This window comes from Clarias gariepinus, chromosome 9 (assembly GCF_024256425.1).
Source record: "Clarias gariepinus isolate MV-2021 ecotype Netherlands chromosome 9, CGAR_prim_01v2, whole genome shotgun sequence".
NCBI lineage: Eukaryota > Metazoa > Chordata > Actinopteri > Siluriformes > Clariidae > Clarias > Clarias gariepinus.
This window is the reverse complement of record NC_071108.1, coordinates 1,127,501-1,145,000: the sequence shown is the minus strand read 5'-3', so window position 1 is coordinate 1,145,000 and position 17,500 is coordinate 1,127,501. Positions and strand designations below refer to the sequence as shown.

Sequence of the window (17,500 nt, the reverse complement as noted above, 5' to 3'; positions counted from 1 at the left end):
GGAGCAGGTCGGGAGAAAGAGACTGAACGCGTAACAAGAGGGGCCACAGAGTCCAGACTTGTGGAGAGAGCAGTGTTGTAGTGTTCCACCAAGGTGGCCACTGATAGGCCAGAGGCGGGAGCAGCAAGGTGAGTTTCTAAGGCACTGGAGAGCAGGGGCAGGCACACCTTTTTGGTCTTCCTGAAGGTGATGGTCTGTACGTGGCGTTGCCTGAGTAGGGGCAGAGGAACAGAGAACATAACAGCATGGTGGTCTGATATGGCCAGGTCCGTGCACTGGAGAAGTAATGGTGGTGTGCCAGTGGTGCACACCAGGTCCAGGGTATGTCCTTTGATGTGGGTGGGGCCAGGCACATGTTGGGTGATGTTAAAGCAATCCAAAAGTGACAGAAAATCGGCCGCAAAAGAGCAGCTGCCAGAGTCCACATGGATGTTAAAGTCACCTAGTAGAATGGTAGATGGGGTCATGGGGCAGACGGTGGCAAGCAGCTCCGAGAGCTCAGGGAGGAAGCAGGTGGAAGCTTTGGGGGGTCGATATACAAGGACCACTTGTAGCTGTGCAATCTCAGTCAAAGCAAGATGGAGACACTCGAAGGATGAAGCATTGACAGGATGTTCTTTGACCAAGATATCAGAATTGTGTATGACAGCCAGACCACCACCACGACCCAGGCAACGAGGCCTTTGTATGTATGTGTAGCCAGGTGGGGTAGCTTGATTGAGACTGACAAAGTCCTGCTAGCTCTGCCATGTTTCAGTTAAACATAGAAAGTCTATTTTTTTCTCTGTGATAATGTCATGGATAAGTAACGCTTTATTGTTTATGGATCTGATGTTCTGTAACATGAAGGAGACTATCCTGTATGTGGGTGCAGAGCTGTCCACGCAGGCCAGGGTCCGGAGATTGGCAGGTGATGGGCGTGGTTTGCGTTGGAGACGTCTTTGCAAGGAAGCATGACCAGTAACCACAGGAATAGCCGGAGTTTTGTCCGTGTAAACAAACTTGTGACGAACAGCCCTATGCACATAGGGTGGCCATCTCAGGAGGTGAAGCGATTTAATGACTTCAGGGCAATTTGGGAGGAGCGCAGTGTTGCATTTTAGGAGTTCATCTGGGGTGTATCTTATGGGCGTCATCGTGACAGGAGAAGCACCCGGTAATCACAGCACTTAGCTCGCCTGCTGGCTTGCTAACCAACGCTAACATTATATTCCAAGAGACTCAGACAGCAGGGTGACTTAAGGAGGACTACTTGACAGAACAGTTCCAGTGATGTAAGCAGTGATGCAAGCGGGCAGATCGCAGTAGATCCTGTGCATCGAGGACATGGTAGGTAACTACTTCACAACTCAGCTTGTAAACATCGGTATAATTAGCGTTACTGAAGCAGTGTCCGGCAATCGCGAGTTAGATTGTAGTAGCAGACAAAGAGGAAAACAACAGCTCGAAAAACTTTGTGAAAAGCAGGATTATTTGACCAGCGTTCAAAATGTAACTGAAATCTAACTGTACGGATCCAGGAAGCGGCGACATGCACGCCAGCATCCTCTCAGTGTCCCTACACCCTAAACCCTAACCCCTATACCCTATACCCTATGCCCTATTCTCTACACCCTAAACCCTAACCCCTATACCCTATGTCCTAAGTTACTGCAAGTCAAATGTTCACAAAAATTATCAGAATGTAAACTGAGTGTATGGATTTTTAGGTTTCTAATACTGCACACACACACACACACACACATAGACACACACACACAAACACACACACTCAGCAAAAACAGTTGCAGTGATGAAAATTACCCGGAATCAACATATTCACACACTCTGTAATTAAAAAGAGGCATGAATGAGTCTTAATTACAGAAATACTGCATGACACACACACACATACCCACATACACACATTCATACTTCAAGTGGAGAGAGAGAGAGAGAGAAAATGTAAAAATGTTTCATCTTAAATCATTTTAAGTTTAAACCAATTAACAGTAAAATATTTGATTTAATATAACTTTAGACAACGAAACACTCAAACTTTATTCGACTCCAATCCATAAACACTAATCCCTGATCCTAAAACCCCTATAATTCCCCTTAAGACCAATCCCTAATCCTTGAAGGCATTAAATCACACTAGTCCTAACACCTGGCTTTAACCATAAGCATCGATACAAAAACCGTTAAAAATCATCAATACCCAAAAGTAATCCTATCACTAAACCCTAAACCCTATGCTTTAACCCCTACACCCTAAACTCTAACCCCGACACCCTACACCACACTAGTCCTAACACCTTGCTTTAACCATAATCTCAACCTTTAATACATTAAAACTTTAAAGTAACCCTTTCGCCAATCTTGTGTGCGGATCGGATGGTCCTTGCTGGGAGGAACCGAAAGACCAACAACAGCCCTACCACCACTGAAAGCTGAACCCTTATCCCTAACCCCTACACTCTTATCCCTAACCCCTAACCCCTAACACCGTCCACTATTCAACCATCTAGGAATGTGCGTGGTCAAACCGGAGTGTGTGGAGGCCAACAGGGACCTCCAGTCCGACACCTTACACCCTAAACTATAATCCCTACTCTCCAAAACCTAAACCCTACACCCTGGACCCTAAACCATATACCCTTAAGACTACACCATTAGCATCATGAACCTTCACTCACATCTTAACGAAGGGGTCGGAGTAGCCGTTCGAGTCCATCGCTGCGAGGTGTGCACAGCGAATAATCCCCACCACCAAACACGTCTTCTCCACAATATAACAGAGAGACACCAGGATACGTCCCCGCTGTCTCACACACACACACACACACACACACACACACACAGACACACACACACACACACAAGAGAGAGACAGTGAGGCTCAGAAAATCAATAATGGTTTTGACACTGGTTCTGTTAATCAGTTGATTAGTATTTGTCACGTGTGTGTGTGTGTGTGTGTGTGTGTGTGTGTGTGTGTGTGTGTGTGTGTACCTCCTCTTCTGCTAGTTGTGAATTCTGATCCACCATCTGATTGTTACCTTCTCGCACCTGCAGTGAATTACAGATTACATTACACATTTAGACACACACACACAGACACACACACACACACACACACACACACACACAGTACATACCTGTGCGATTCTCTCCAATCCCATGTTGTATCGTTTGCTCTCTCCTTCTTTGAGCTTCTTCAAAGCGACTCGGACTTCACCGATAAACTCGTTACGACCCAAACGGTCCATATCACACACACACAGCCTGGGGGAGGAGGGGAGGGATCAGGGGGAGAGATGGAGTGAGAGAGAAAGATACAATGAGAGAAATAGACAGAGAGAAAGAAAGAAAAAAGAAAGAAATAGAGATAAAGCAGGAGGAAGAGGAAGAGGACAGGAAAGTCATCTTCCCAGGCTTTCCTGTCCTGTGATGTGTTAGTCATAGCTGACAGATGTTACACACACACACACACACACACACACAGGGAGCTGACAGCTTGTTCATTCCAGTATCCAAACTTGGTACCGAATCCCCCCAGTGTTTGGCATCGTTTCTCTTTCATTATCACAGACAGAGCGGACATTAGCAGGCGTTTGGGTGACATCCAGAACACACACACACACACACACACACACACACACACCTCAAAAAGCTACAGTACAGCTCACACATGAAACGTAAAGAAAAGTAATAATTATTTGTTTTTTTTTTACAAAAAAGATTCGAACCACCCAACGGTGAACTGCAGTTTCATCTGAATCACTTTTAATACAGTGTAACTTAAAGCTCCACCTTTGGGTTGTAAGCCACGCCCACCTACCCAAATTTAATGCTGCAAAGCAAAGTTTTTACCTTCTTGTTGCTTAAAAAAATATTTTGTCTATAAAAGCTACATAAAGTACGTAGACAGCACTGTAGGGGGCGATATGGTGCTGGTACCAGTCACATCAAACAGCTCAGGAATAACATGAAGTGATTCGGAGAAATACAAAAACCATGTGTTCTCATGGATATGATGTACAGAAAAATTTCTGATCCTGGAAAAAAATAGGAGATTATGGGTTTGATAATGAGCGTGCACGTGATGATAATGAGGCAGAATAGAAATGCGTGCGCCACAGTGACCTGGTTTCCCAAAGCCTGATGGAAAAGTGCGTCCTGCCTTTCAGGATCTGAAATAGCGGAGACATTTTTGAGCCCTGGCGTCCCTGCACACCAGCGTTCAGACGAAGCCAACCTCGGCTCACTGTTTTTAAGAGGACCAGAGACCAGCTCTCTGACCCAGGCACAGCGCTCCCTCTTCCCCAAACAGACCTGAAAAATTTGTCCCAATTGTCCACTTGACCTTCCATTGACCTCGCAAAAGGACGTGTGACGACGTGAGGCATCAGCAAGGGCCTTCTGGTTTCCCCGTGTGCTCATAAACAAACAGCGTGATGTGAGCTGAGGTGTGAGACTCAGGCTAAAAATGCAGGCGTGTTCATCACTCTCTCTCTCACAGCTCCGTCGAGGTGTTGGCGTTTCCTGCTGTGGGGTTCAGCAGGATAAATGATGAAGGATTAGAACCGTACAGAGCAATCCATTTACATTCGGTTCAAAGACGTCAGCCCGAGGAGCACGGTGTGTTTCCATTACAGCTACTACAGGTTAGTTTTATTAGAGAGCGGAGTAAAGCCGGAGTGCATTAACACTGTCTCTATTCGCGCGTCACACTCCACCCGCTCGCCGTTCCAGCTCTTCTCAGGGGGGCAGCAGCTCACGCTCGCTCGAAAACTCCCTCAAGGACATGAAAGTTACCAGCACATTCACTGACTCATCGTGGTCCTGCAGATGTCAAGACGTCTTACATGAAGAAAGAAGAGTTTATGTAGACATTTCAGATTGAAAAATAATAGATTTATTATACTTGTTTCTTTTAGGGAGACGTCAGCATCGGCACAACAAACCCCTATTCATGTATTTACATTTTGTAAAAAGATTTTTATGAAGAACACAAACCAGATGAATGAGAGGAAATGGTGACGGACGGGAAAACCTCTCTTCTGTAACTGTTGCCATGAAGAGAAGAAAACAGGAAACAACGCCCACCGAAGATTCCTCGAGATTCCTGAGGGTTTAATTATCATCAGGTACAATCATGATCAGTGATTAGTTGCGGAGAACACGGTGGACAGCGAATAGTTGTGCAGAACATTAGCAGACATTGATTAGTCATGGAGAACCATTATGGACCCTGATTAGTCATGGAGAAAAACAGTGATATCAGAGATGTTCCTCCCCTGTCTGATCTCTGCTGATTCATTCTGGCCTGCTGGTTAAATGTCATTAATATTTATTTATTTAAACGATTGAATCCTTTGTGTGGCGCACTGTGTGTAATTAAACAGAGTGCATTAAACTGGCCCTTTGCCGATGGTTAAAATAAGAACCTAAAGAAAATATTTTGGTCAAATATTTGGACATCCAAGGTGTTTTCCCAGATCACTGCACATAAACACTGGAACATTGGGAACGCCGGGTACTTTGGGAGCACAGGGTCCTGGGAACAGAGAAAATTGATTTTCGCTCCACTTAGGAGAAGAAAATAGCGAGACACAGTCCTGCGTGACCGGCGCTTTATCTCTGGTCATGCATGATTAACGAGTTTTATTTTTACTTTATAAACGGCAGAGGAGCGAATATTCTGAGGATCAGCAGCAAGCTCAGTTATTCATCACAACCTGCCAGGCGTACGTTCAGCATCACTGGCCTGTTTTAGGTGCTAACTTCCACTTTTTTTCTTGTTAATTCAGCCGAAACCGTGTTCTCGGCTGTGTTCCAATCAGACTCTGATTAAAAGGATGGGAGGAGAGTTTTCCTTTACTATATTATATTCACTATAGCACACTCTGCATTAACATATCTTTCCTTTACTTTAAAATTAATCGTCCATCTTGTTCTCTTTACTCACACACACACACGCCTTCTCAATAATCTCTTTCCCCTCCAGCTCTCCATTTCATTAGCCTCCTAGGGAGAGCTTCTTGGCTGTGATTGTTCTTTCCCTGTCTTTCCGTGTCTCTCTCTCTCTGTGTGTCTCAACATGCCCTCACTCAGCAGGACGGACCCAAGTGTCTGAGTCTGTTTGATCGCCGGAGGATTGTGTCCTACTGTGCCACAGAATGGTACCTCCCATGCCCCGCACCCCACCCCCCTGCCCCTTCTCCTATCTCCCTTTCTCATACTTCATCCCTTTTCACGTCTGTTCTATCTGTCTTCCATCAGTTTTCTCATTTGCTTTTGACACCCATGTGCACGAAATTCGCAGGTCTCCTCAGTGATTAATAACATAAACGAAAGAAGATTTGTAGGTCACACAATAAGCAATCAGCACTTTTTTTCATTATAATTATTTTTGGAACGAGACCTTATTGTCAACTACAGCTCTAGTCTTCTGGAATGCAATAGAACGTTATTTCTCTTTTATTAAGTACAAAACATGTTGTGTTAACTCAGATACATGAACTGTGGTCTGACTGAGGAACCCAGACCGTGCTCCAGGTAATTGGGTGTAGACTGTGACTCTAGTACCCAAGTGCAGACGACAGGCTGTCAGGAAAAATCTTAGACCCAAGTGCAAAGTTCATCTCTATGGGACGTGTTGGGGCTCTAACTCAGGTTCCTGATTGTGGAATAGGCTCGAGTGGAACCTGGAGATCTAACACACAGGTACAGCTCTCGTACCAGAACAAGGCCTACATCTTGTGTATCCAAGTGTGGAATACACAGCTGTGGTGTACTTAGGTCTAGACTACCACTCTGCTACTCAGTTATCAACCATGATTAAGTTTAGACAATGACTTTGGTTCTTGTTTTTAGACAGCAATACTGCTTCCAAAGTTTGAACAAAAGTCTTGTCTGCCAGAAATCTACAGCAAAAAAGTCTAGTGTAGAATACAGCTGAAGTGCCAGACTACAACTCTGGGTCCTGGTTCTGGACTACATCTCTCAAAGCCAGTTCCCGAATTCAAAATCTTTGCTCAACTTCACTACGAACTGCAGTAGTAGTCATATGGTAAGTTCCTGGCTTCCAGAGGAGTGTCAGGGTCAACTGTCGTGATGCTCACATGCACTACAATTCTTTCAATATGCTTAAAAAATGAGGGGGTGAACTCGTACTGTTTATGACTCAGAGGTCTGCTGTAGTTCCACCGTATATGTCCATGAGCCTACCCTCGTCATTCCTGCCCTTCTCTAGTCAACCGTCGGCAAACCATAGCTGTCATGTAACACACAGCAGTTAAACAAAGAGCCACGCCCTTTGACTGCAAGGAATGTTATGGTTTGAATGGCAAATTAGGTTTAATATTTTTACTGTAATTGTTATTGATAACTGTGATAGGTTGTGCATGTTACAATCAGTGCGATCTTCAAGTGCCATAGGCCTGCTTTAGCTCTGTCTTTGCTCTGTCTTTGCTTTGCCTTAGCGTTTCATTACTATGTGCTAGCTAAGGACATCAGACAGTGTTGGAGCCACTTCAGGCCATAATTTGAACTATTTCCAATTTGTAGCAAACAATAATGAAGCCAGGACCTGGTCCTAATTCCACAGTGTGTACTACACCTCCAGTACTCTTACATGAAATACAAGTCTAGCAAAGCATTGACTAGACCTCTTGTACTGAAGTGTGTACAACAGCTTTAGTTCCTGAGATGGACTGAGTACAGTCTACCTGATTAAGGAGTGCAGATCATGGCCCGTACCTCCTAAGCTTCTAAAAATAGGAAATTTCTCCTAAGTAGCCAAACATTTCCAGAGTTATGCAATTTTGGTCCCCTATTTTTAGGAGTAGAAGTACAATGGGGGACATTCTTTAGATAGTTTTTTATCATAATCAGTAATATCACATGCTGTCCTAGGAGCAGTCCTAGTCCACACTAAAAGTAAGACTAGGAAGCTTCATAAATACATTTTATGCCCAATTAACTGTCTGCATGATTTCTGAGAGTGATTCTGAGAGTAAAGATGGACCCAACTTCCTATACATGGATGAAAGTTCTGGTACTGAGTGTGAAACAGAGCACTAGAACCTGTGTATAGACTTCAGTTCAGGCACCTGATTGTGTTTTATAGCACTAGTACGCAAGTCAGACTGTGATTCTGGCACTAGTGTGGAAGGTGGCACTCGTACCTGAGAGTTTTTGTTGTCATATCAGCAGCGGTAATCCCATGGTACACCAGGGTCTCATTCCAAACCGGATTCAACGTGTTCTTCAGGGTCTTCGTGCGCAATTTATTGGCCTGTGTAAAGAAAGACAGGAAGGCTATGTATTCAATCATGTAGTGCACTAGGGACAGTGAGGAATGGCACTACACTGGCACTACATTGCAGACAAAAAATCAAATAGGGTTTAGGGTGGCAGCTTAGGGCTGTGAAATAGGTCCCTGTTCCACTGAGGGCACTGGTCAATAATGTAAATTCCCAGGCAGTAACCTGTTTTGGTTGAAGCCAAATCAGGAATAAAGCAGCGTCTCAGAGTACCTGCCCGCGTGCTCGACTGATCATGAAGGCCATGATGATGTGTATATTAGTCCATATGCATGACATGTGGGGGTGAGATGAGCTTCATTTTTATCTTTCTCTCATGACTCACACACACACACACACCACCTTGCTTTCTGTCTTTTATGAAATATCTGGTCTATGTCCAAGAAGACACAAACTTAACAGATGTCAGACTCCCAAACCGGATCTGACCAATTAAGGTCCATCTGTGTAATTATCGGTAAATTGAGGTAGCACACTTATTAGACACACACACACACACACGCACACACACACACACGCACACACACACACACACACACACACGCGCACGCACATAATCTCGTACCTTGTTCAACTCTTGATCTCTTAATATCACATCTGATCTCTATTCAATACAATCTGTTATGATGCCAATAAACAGGGCTGCGTTCTAATCCTTTTTCTTAATTTCCCTTGTTCACTTCCCCTTGATTGCATCCCCTGATGTTGAGCTCAAATAACCTTTGATGTTTGAGGAGGAATCAGATCAGATCCTCAGTAGTTAGCCCCTGAAGTTAGCAGTTAGCACAGTAGCTATTTAGCCAACATGATATTGTTCATTGTGTGTGTTCAATCAGCAAAACTCTATTTACATTCTGCAACGTAATGCGCCGTTAATAATGCAACGACTGGCTCGATGGACTGAGGTCAATGTGAATGAGATCTCAGACTGATAGAAAGAAAAAAAACATTTGTTTAATGGTGTGTCTAATGAAGAAATAATCTCTCTGTGCCACTTTGAACTTCATTACTTTTACAATCAGGTCCTGCACGGTGGCGGAGTGGTTAGCGCCGCGGCGTCACATCATCAGGGTTAAGGGTGTTGAATGTTGCTCCTGTTCTGTGTATGTTCTCCTCATGCTTGTTGGGTTCGCACCCCTTCTAGGGTGTCCCTGATCTTGAGTTCCCTGGGATAGGCTCCAGCCCCTTACTGTAGCAGTAGAGACAATAGATGGATGTTCTCTGGTCCTTGGATGGAAACGTGGAGAGCGAATCAGACTTTTAGATCTCAGACGTCTCTAGAGGCTTAAACACCTTTAGAAGTTATGCAAGTGCTTTGGACATGTGGGGGCAGAATTTGGCAAAAAAGGATGTGTCTTAGGTATGACTGTCCAGCACCACCATCTGACCGTTTGTTGTAACTACAATGTGTCAGGCTGTGTGAAATCAATTTGAGATCGTTACAGCTAGCACGGTTCCTGCAGTGATCTACTGCAGATATTCTACTGAAGGCTCTGATTCGATTTCCTCATTTGCATATTATCATATAAGTATTTTATGTCTCATTTTTAAACTGTCTCTATACATTGTTTTTTCTTTTCAGCTTACGTTTAACAAAACATTTTTTTCCGTTCAGAGTGATAATGCCTTCAGACGCTATCAGTCACCTGTGGCTCCCCCCAGTGGCGATTCAATGATCTATCTTTGACATGGGTGAGCCAACATAGTGACTAGAGAGTGAAGTCAGACGCGGCACTTCCTCAGCCGCGCAACTCGACTCTGAACACCATGAACTCCCCTTACAGACGCACAGAGCTAGCGGAGTGAGCGCTGTAGCTCACAGAAACCTAACCTGTAGGCTACGATCTTTCTGTTCCTTTTCGCTCTGTGCCATATCCCATAGCACCCCCCCCCACGCACCCCCCCCACCCACCCCCCTGCCTGCTCAGCTTTAGCCAGCAGCGTATCTCAGAATAACCCCCTGATGATGTGTGTGAGATTTTAGCTCGGGTGTTATTTTGGGCGCGTGAGGACGAGGCGCTGGGCTCTGGGTGAGGGAGGAAGTGGCGGCGCTCCTCCTCTCTTTCGCTCCTATACAGCTGGGTCGCATCCCAAACGCCACTGACGGCTCCAAGACAACACCTGGCTCTGGATGGTGGAGCAGACACGTCTATTCTTCTCTTCTCGTTCTCTATCTCACTGAATTCCTTTTCTCTAAATGTCATCCTTCCTCTCCCTTTCCCTTTTTACTCCTTTATTGTTTTCATTCTCTTTTCCTCCTCAATGTCATTGTCCTTTTCTTTTTTCTCTTTCTCCTGTCTCTCATTCTTTCTCAGTTTCTGCTCTTCTAATCCTAGTTCATGAACTCCTTCTCTGTTCTCACACTTCCTTTTCTCTTTTCTTTTCTCTTCGTCTTCTCATTTTATCCACCTTTCACCTTGACTTTATCTCTCCCTCTTTCTCATCATCCCACTTTTTCTCATCTGCTCTCTTTACCTTTCCTCACACTTCTTTTTGTTCTGTTCATTTCACCTTCCTCTACTCACCTCTTCTCCTTGTCCTCTTGTTTGCTCCACCTCTTTCTCTTTGCTCCACCCTTTTCTCTCCTCCATGTCCTCTTCTCCTTCCAACCTCTCTCTCTTTGCTCCTTTTTTCACCTCCTCTTTTTCACCTCCATCTTCCTTTCATCCTGTCCATCTAACTCTTTCTTTACACTCCTCACTTTCTTGTCATCTTCTCCTCTTCCCTTCACATTCCTCTGCTCTCCACACTCCTGTTTTACTCCCTAATTTTCTTTGTATTCTTTATTTATTTCCATACTTTCCAACACACACACACACACACACACACACACACACACACACAGCTGCAGCTTTCCCCAAATGTTTCATCTTCCACCTCTTTCTTCTTCTCTCTCTCTTCTCCTTTTACATCATCCCTCCATCTGGGCCGGGGCAGTGATTCCCCAAGCAGCAGGTGTGTGTGTGTGTGTGTGTGTGTGTGTGGTATACATCCTCACTCTCTCTCTCTCTCTCTCTCATTAATCTGTCTGACCCTCTATGACCTTGAAACAGAGGCGCGACGATGGAGCGATGGTGAGAGACAGACAGACAGAGAGACAGACAGGTGAGCGGGGGACAGCAGCAGGTGGTTGCCATGGAAACAGCACAAATTGTTACGCGACTCACGTCAACGGAGCGTGGACGAGCGAGTGAAAGAGAGAGAGACAGAGTGTGTGTGTACATGCCCCACTTATCAGCCCACACAAGGGTTACACACACTGCTGAGCTTTATCTGATGGAATGCACGCACACACACATGTACATGTGCACACACACGCACACACACACACACATACTGTATGATGGATCACATTAAAGAGATTAAACGTGTGTCATTTCTGTGTGTGTGTGTGTGTGTGTGTGTTAAGGGTGTCTGAATGAATTTCACTCTCTTTAGATACTGTTTTTGTTTATTGTTTATATTTACTCATAATAATTTTATTTTTTAAGTTATAGATTATAAGTTATAGATAAAGTTTTTAAGTTATAAGTTATATTAAATTCAGTGGTTTAAAACTATTATTTTACAGCAATTTAAAAAACCATATCATGTTTTTGTTTGCTTGTTTGTTTATATCAACGACACTAACAGGAAGTAGCCCAACACCTTATTTACACCTGTTGTCTTGGTGATGCTCTGACACGATGCCAAACTGAACCTTAAAATTCCAACCAGATTCACAAAAGGTTGTACCACCACAGCGCCCCTGAGTGGCCACAGAGAGAAATTATAGACGCTGAGGCCATGTTTGACTGCACCAGGCACTCGAGATACCGTTCAGTCCCACGCTGCGAGTGTGAGGGTCTGCAGCAACGACTCGGTCACTGTTACTGCGTCAGAAGGACACCAGGTCGCAACTCCAACAAAATGACATGCAGCTACAATTATTGCTTTAATCAGGGTGACACTCGAGGCTGTGCTGTTGTTCTGAATATCAGCATGGCCATGATGGGGTCGTAGGCACGAGGGGGCGGAGCGAGAAGTGGAGATATCACAGCCGTGCTGATATTCAGCACAACATCACGACCTCAAGTGCTTTTATAGGACAGTTCTATAAAGACCATTTATTATTAAAAGATTATGATTTGTTTCTTTATTTAATCAGTTAATTAGCTCCGCCCACACATATCCCCGGTGGAGCAGGCGACTGGCAGTTAGTGTAATTAACAGGAGGTGAGAGTGGTGTTAAACTCTTAACGGCGGTACTCTGTATCCAAACTGTGAGGAGAATAAACCATGGAGGTGGTGGACAGTCCTGAGAAACTCACCACTTTATATTTACACTTATTACACTTAAGAATATCAGCATCGTTAATTTTCGGGTTTTGGGATCGAATTCCAAATAGTGTTAAATAGTAAGCTAGTGGACTATGTAGGGTGTACACTTTCTTGTTTCAAACACCAAGTAGTGCCCTTGATCAAGGGTTAGAGAGAGATGTGGAATTCAGCCTTGTGTTAGAAGCTAGTTAGCTTTGTAGCTAAGCGTTAGCCGTGAACAGAACGACGCGGGCGGTTCAGAGGCGATTGAGAAGGACTTAGAAGTGATTTGTGCAGAGACAGCATGTTGTTTAAGACGCCATACCGTTATCAGATGTGTGTTCTTACTGAAAGTGCTTCTGTGACTGGGTGTGAATGTGGGTTTAGTCAGACAGCTGCTCTCTCCTCAGTACTGCGGACCGTACAGACCTACTCTCACCCACGCTGAGACACATAGTTAGTGTCATTAACCACTGGACAACACCTGGGACACGCCCACTCATACACAGAGTTACACAGTGCTGTTACTGTCTGTTATCAGCACTCGTGGAATAACGCCTCTCGTCCAATCAGATTACTGGCTCAGAACTAACTGGTGTATGATATAATTTACAGTATGGAGACATCGTCCCAGTCCCTGCTATACTTTGTTTTCTCTGGGTTGAGTAGGTTGTGCGGAGTTAAAGTATTTGCACAGTTGTTTGTTCGCTGGTTTGATTAAAGTGTGAACAGGATTCAATAACCAAATGTGCTAACATTCGCTCCGGCGCTCATGGCCGTGTTCACTTATAGAGCTTTATAGCGCTAAGTTACTCAGGCGTTACCAGAACCGTCTTTAACAGAACCTCCTTCTGTCCTTCCATTAAGCAGCGACTCTTGTTTAGTTTAATTTACAGATTTCTTTTAAAATTGCGTTCATTAATATGAAGCAACAATTAAATGTTGATTAAATGTTCACTGAAGTAAAAAAAGTGGTTTAGAACTCAACAGCATTATACACAGTATACAGTCATAAAGAGCTCAATAACAATTAAACAGTTTAAAGAGTAACAATTTACATTCTACACACACACACACACACTCCCAATTAACTGCCTTTTCATAAACTCTTGAAACAACTCGTTTCTTTGTCCTGTGAATCCACGGCGATAAACACGAGTGTTACATTGGGATCTGATGATGTAATCAACTTCCAGCCAATCACGTCTTTTTATAACGCTTTACTATATCAAGATATTTGATAGTTAAAAAAAAACTAATTGTAATTAAATATCATAAGCATTTTAAATAAATAAGGTACTGGATTTTGTGTGTGTGTGTGTGTGTGTGTTAGAGATAGAGCACTCACTATATGCTGCATGTACACAGCCATTGTCACGAGAGTGTCATTAGTGTGTGTGTGTGTGTGTGTGTGTGTGCTGACCTTGCTTGCTCCAGGCAGGAGGTGGAGCTTCACATAGGGGTCAGCGAGCCCGTTGGAGTCCATGGCCTTTAGTCCCTACATACATACACATCCCAGGAGCTGTGTTATTAACCTTTGTTTGAAAGTGTGTGTGTGTGTGTGTGTGTGTGTGTGTGTGTGTCGTACCTTTGCCTTATGAATAGTGCAGTGCAGACAGTTGTTCTCCTGATCAAACAGCAGGCTGAACTCCAAAGTCCCCAGGTATGCTTTAACACACACACACACACACACACACACACACACACACACACACACACACACACACACACACACACAGAGGTCAGGTTAAGGAGAGTAATGCTGCTGTGTCTGTGACAACATCCTGGTCAGAGGGTGTTGATTAATTCTCCCCTGACGCACTGATGTGTAACTGTTGATACTGTGAGGTTTTGTGTAAATGTAATGGTGAAGGGTTAGGGTTGGGGTTAGGGTTAGGGTTGGGGTTGGGGTTGGGGTTGGGGTTAGGGTTGGGGTTAGGGTTAGGGTTGGGGTTGGGGTTAGGGTTAGTGTTAGGGTGAAGGTGGAAGGAGTCTCCAGTGTCAGAGTCAGGGACAAAAACACAGGCTGGTGAGTGAATACATGTTTACGACAATTGTACTGTAAAAAAAATACTTAAAAATAATATCAAATTATCAAATTCATGATCTATTAAATGTACTTATTTTAACAATTACAATTTATAGTTAATTAAAACTAATTTATAAAGACAATTACAATCTGCATCATAATATTATTTTAAAGCCTTCAGATATTATAATATAGTTTCAATGTATGATCTATGTAGTTAAAAATACAGAGGTAGAAATCCCCCCAACCCTCCCCCCGTGAAAAACGACACACACGCTCTAACATCTCATTTGACCTTTAGCTTTGATCACACACACACTCTGTAGTGTCCAGTTCATGTGTGTAAATGTTTCCTCATGCTCCCTGAGTCCTGGACTATGTCCGTGCCATCCGGGAATTAAAGCTCCATCGATGTGATGCCTGGGTGCTTCCCTTCTTACCCTGACACGCCCAGCGCTCTGGACTCATCAGGTCACATGACCTTTTCCATCGCTCCAGAGTCCAGTCTTTAAGCTCCCTACCCAACTGAAGCCTTTTTTTCTGATGAGTCTCACTAACCAGTGGTTTTCTTCTGGACACCCAGGATATCTCATGGCCATCACCTCACAGCCTTCTCATTGGTGGCCCCTTAATATAAACTCTTACCCTTAAAAATTTGGCTTTGAAATAAAAGATTACATTTTAATCAGGATATCTCTGAGTTTTAGGGAACGAGGGGGGATCGGTCATCGTACAGGATGCTTCCGCAGTATCGTGTCTAATTTTACCCCCCTGGATGGGAAACTCCCCAGCCTCGCCATGTGGTTCTCATTATGGTTGACCAGTTTAGTCTGAATTTCACTCGGCTCCTTGGGCAAGGTCGTCTTGTTTCTGCTCCTCGTTCCTCTATTTCAGTCGGCCCCTCCGCACCGTCCTCTTCCTCCGTAAGCAACAAACACCTTTTTATTCATCTATGTTCTCAGTGCCAGCCTTTTTTTGTGCCGCCAATTCGTAAAATATAATATAAATCGATGGCTGAATGAGGCTGATGGGGCTCCCTAATCACTGCTCAGGTTGGGTTTTATTTTTTCTCTTTTTTAATGTGTAATGTTGTTTATATTTTTACTGTCAGAGCATTTCTTAATCAAAAACCAAAACTGATCAGTAATATGAGATTTCTGTAATTTATAAACTCTTCTGTAAGGTTCAAGTAAAGCCTGGTGGACGCTTCGTTTCTAAAGTCAAGTCTAAATTCAGGGGTAGGGGTAGCTCAGTGGTTAAGGCATTGGACTATGGTTCGGAAGATCCCAGGTTCAAACCCCACAACCACCAAATTGCCACTGTTGGGCCCTTGAGCAAGGCCCTTAACCCTCAACTGCTCAGATGTATAATGAGATAAAAATGTAAGTCGCTCTGGATAAGAGAGTCTGCTAAATGTAAATTCAACTTTACACACGGCAGAACCTTCAAGAACCTTTAAAGAACCTCCAGAAACATCATGCTTTTCTTCAAAACCATGCAGATCAACTTCTCAAAGGCCCTGAATTTAGAAATGTCAATATTTTATTTAGTAGATACATTTCAGAAAAAGCGAGATGCCTGGGTGCCAACACTGTAACCATGGCAACCGTAAAATTATATCAAATAATAAATCCAGTCACTCACTGTCCTCGTCATCAGACTCCATGCCCAATCTCTCTTCTCCGTCCTCCTGTCTGTCCTCATCCCTCTCTCTGTCTGTCTCTCGGGTCCGAGCGACAGGTTTGTCCCTGGGCGGAGGGGGCGTGGTGGGGAAGGCGTGGTAACGTGGGAAGAAGTCGGACAGGTTGGGGATGGGCAGGATGGGGCCGGGACACACGTTAATGGCGAAGTGCTCCTGCATGGAGATCTTCACCGGAGACGGAGGAGGTGGGGCAGAGGGAGGAGATGCAGATGAGGGGGAGGGAGATGTGGAGGAGGAGGATGGTGGGGGGAGGGTCAGATGAGAAGAAGGTCCACCTCCTGATGGGAAGTGGGAGTGGCTGGGAGGAGCTTTGGGCACACTCATCTGGACCAACACACAGGAAGGACTAAAGAGAGAGAGAGAGAAAGAGAGAGAGAGAGAAGCTGAGCTGTAGCAGGATAGAAATGTCAGTTTTGTTGAACTTTTTGCTAGCCCCGCCCACTCGTTAACCATTGCCCATGCTCAACAATCGGACGTGGCGTTTTTACAGCCGCTGCCCAACAAGTTTTACAAAGAAAATTGTCGTATCTACATCACTTTCATTTGTATCTAAAGCATTGATGGCTCCGCCCACTTCCCTAATACCCCAGCTGTCACTATAGATTGTTTTCACAACTGAGCACAAAATAGGAATGAAAAATGTCAAGTGTTAAACCTGAGAGCTCTTAGGACTTAAACCCCCAGCCATGTCCTGTTCACAAGCACCAGGTTTCTGTACACGGAATGATGCGTCTACTCGTATATCCAGCATTTTTAGGTTTTTATGGAATCTTTGATCAAAGCTGTTTCTGAATCCGTATCTAATAAAGACAGTCTGTCTCCATCCTGTACGCTGAGCAGAAGGAGAAACTCCACGTAACATGACTGACATCTGGGGAACCATTACATTATATCCTGCGGGAAGGAAGGTTTAAACATATTTCAAAGCTCTTTTATTATCACCTCTGAGTTTAAAGATGTGTCAGGTTCGGAGGAGTTATTGTAATGATCACGTGACGTGTTATTTATAAAGAGGCACTTGCATTCCCGCGCTCGCTAAGGTGTAATAGCATGATGAGCATGTGCGCGTCACAAGAACACGCCCGCATGATTTATACAACCATTCATTTGGCGTTTATGCACAATTACAAGATGGACATTCGTGTCTGATCTTTCAGC

The 17,500-nt window shown here is 44.2% G+C and overlaps 1 protein-coding gene across 1 annotated transcript in view; it reads right to left on the bottom strand.

Moving 5' to 3' along the window:
* Positions 1 to 17,500, bottom strand: part of doc2d (double C2-like domains, delta) — a 26,876-nt gene that overhangs the window by 8,414 nt on the left and 962 nt on the right. The window contains exons 2-8 of the mRNA XM_053504302.1: positions 16,285 to 16,688; positions 14,200 to 14,279; positions 14,035 to 14,109; positions 8,175 to 8,284; positions 3,141 to 3,267; positions 2,995 to 3,051; positions 2,679 to 2,803 (exon numbers count right to left, since the gene is read on the bottom strand). Coding sequence (XP_053360277.1) covers positions 2,679 to 2,803; positions 2,995 to 3,051; positions 3,141 to 3,267; positions 8,175 to 8,284; positions 14,035 to 14,109; positions 14,200 to 14,279; positions 16,285 to 16,688 — 978 coding nt within the window. The remainder of the gene's footprint in view (positions 1 to 2,678; positions 2,804 to 2,994; positions 3,052 to 3,140; positions 3,268 to 8,174; positions 8,285 to 14,034; positions 14,110 to 14,199; positions 14,280 to 16,284; positions 16,689 to 17,500) is intronic.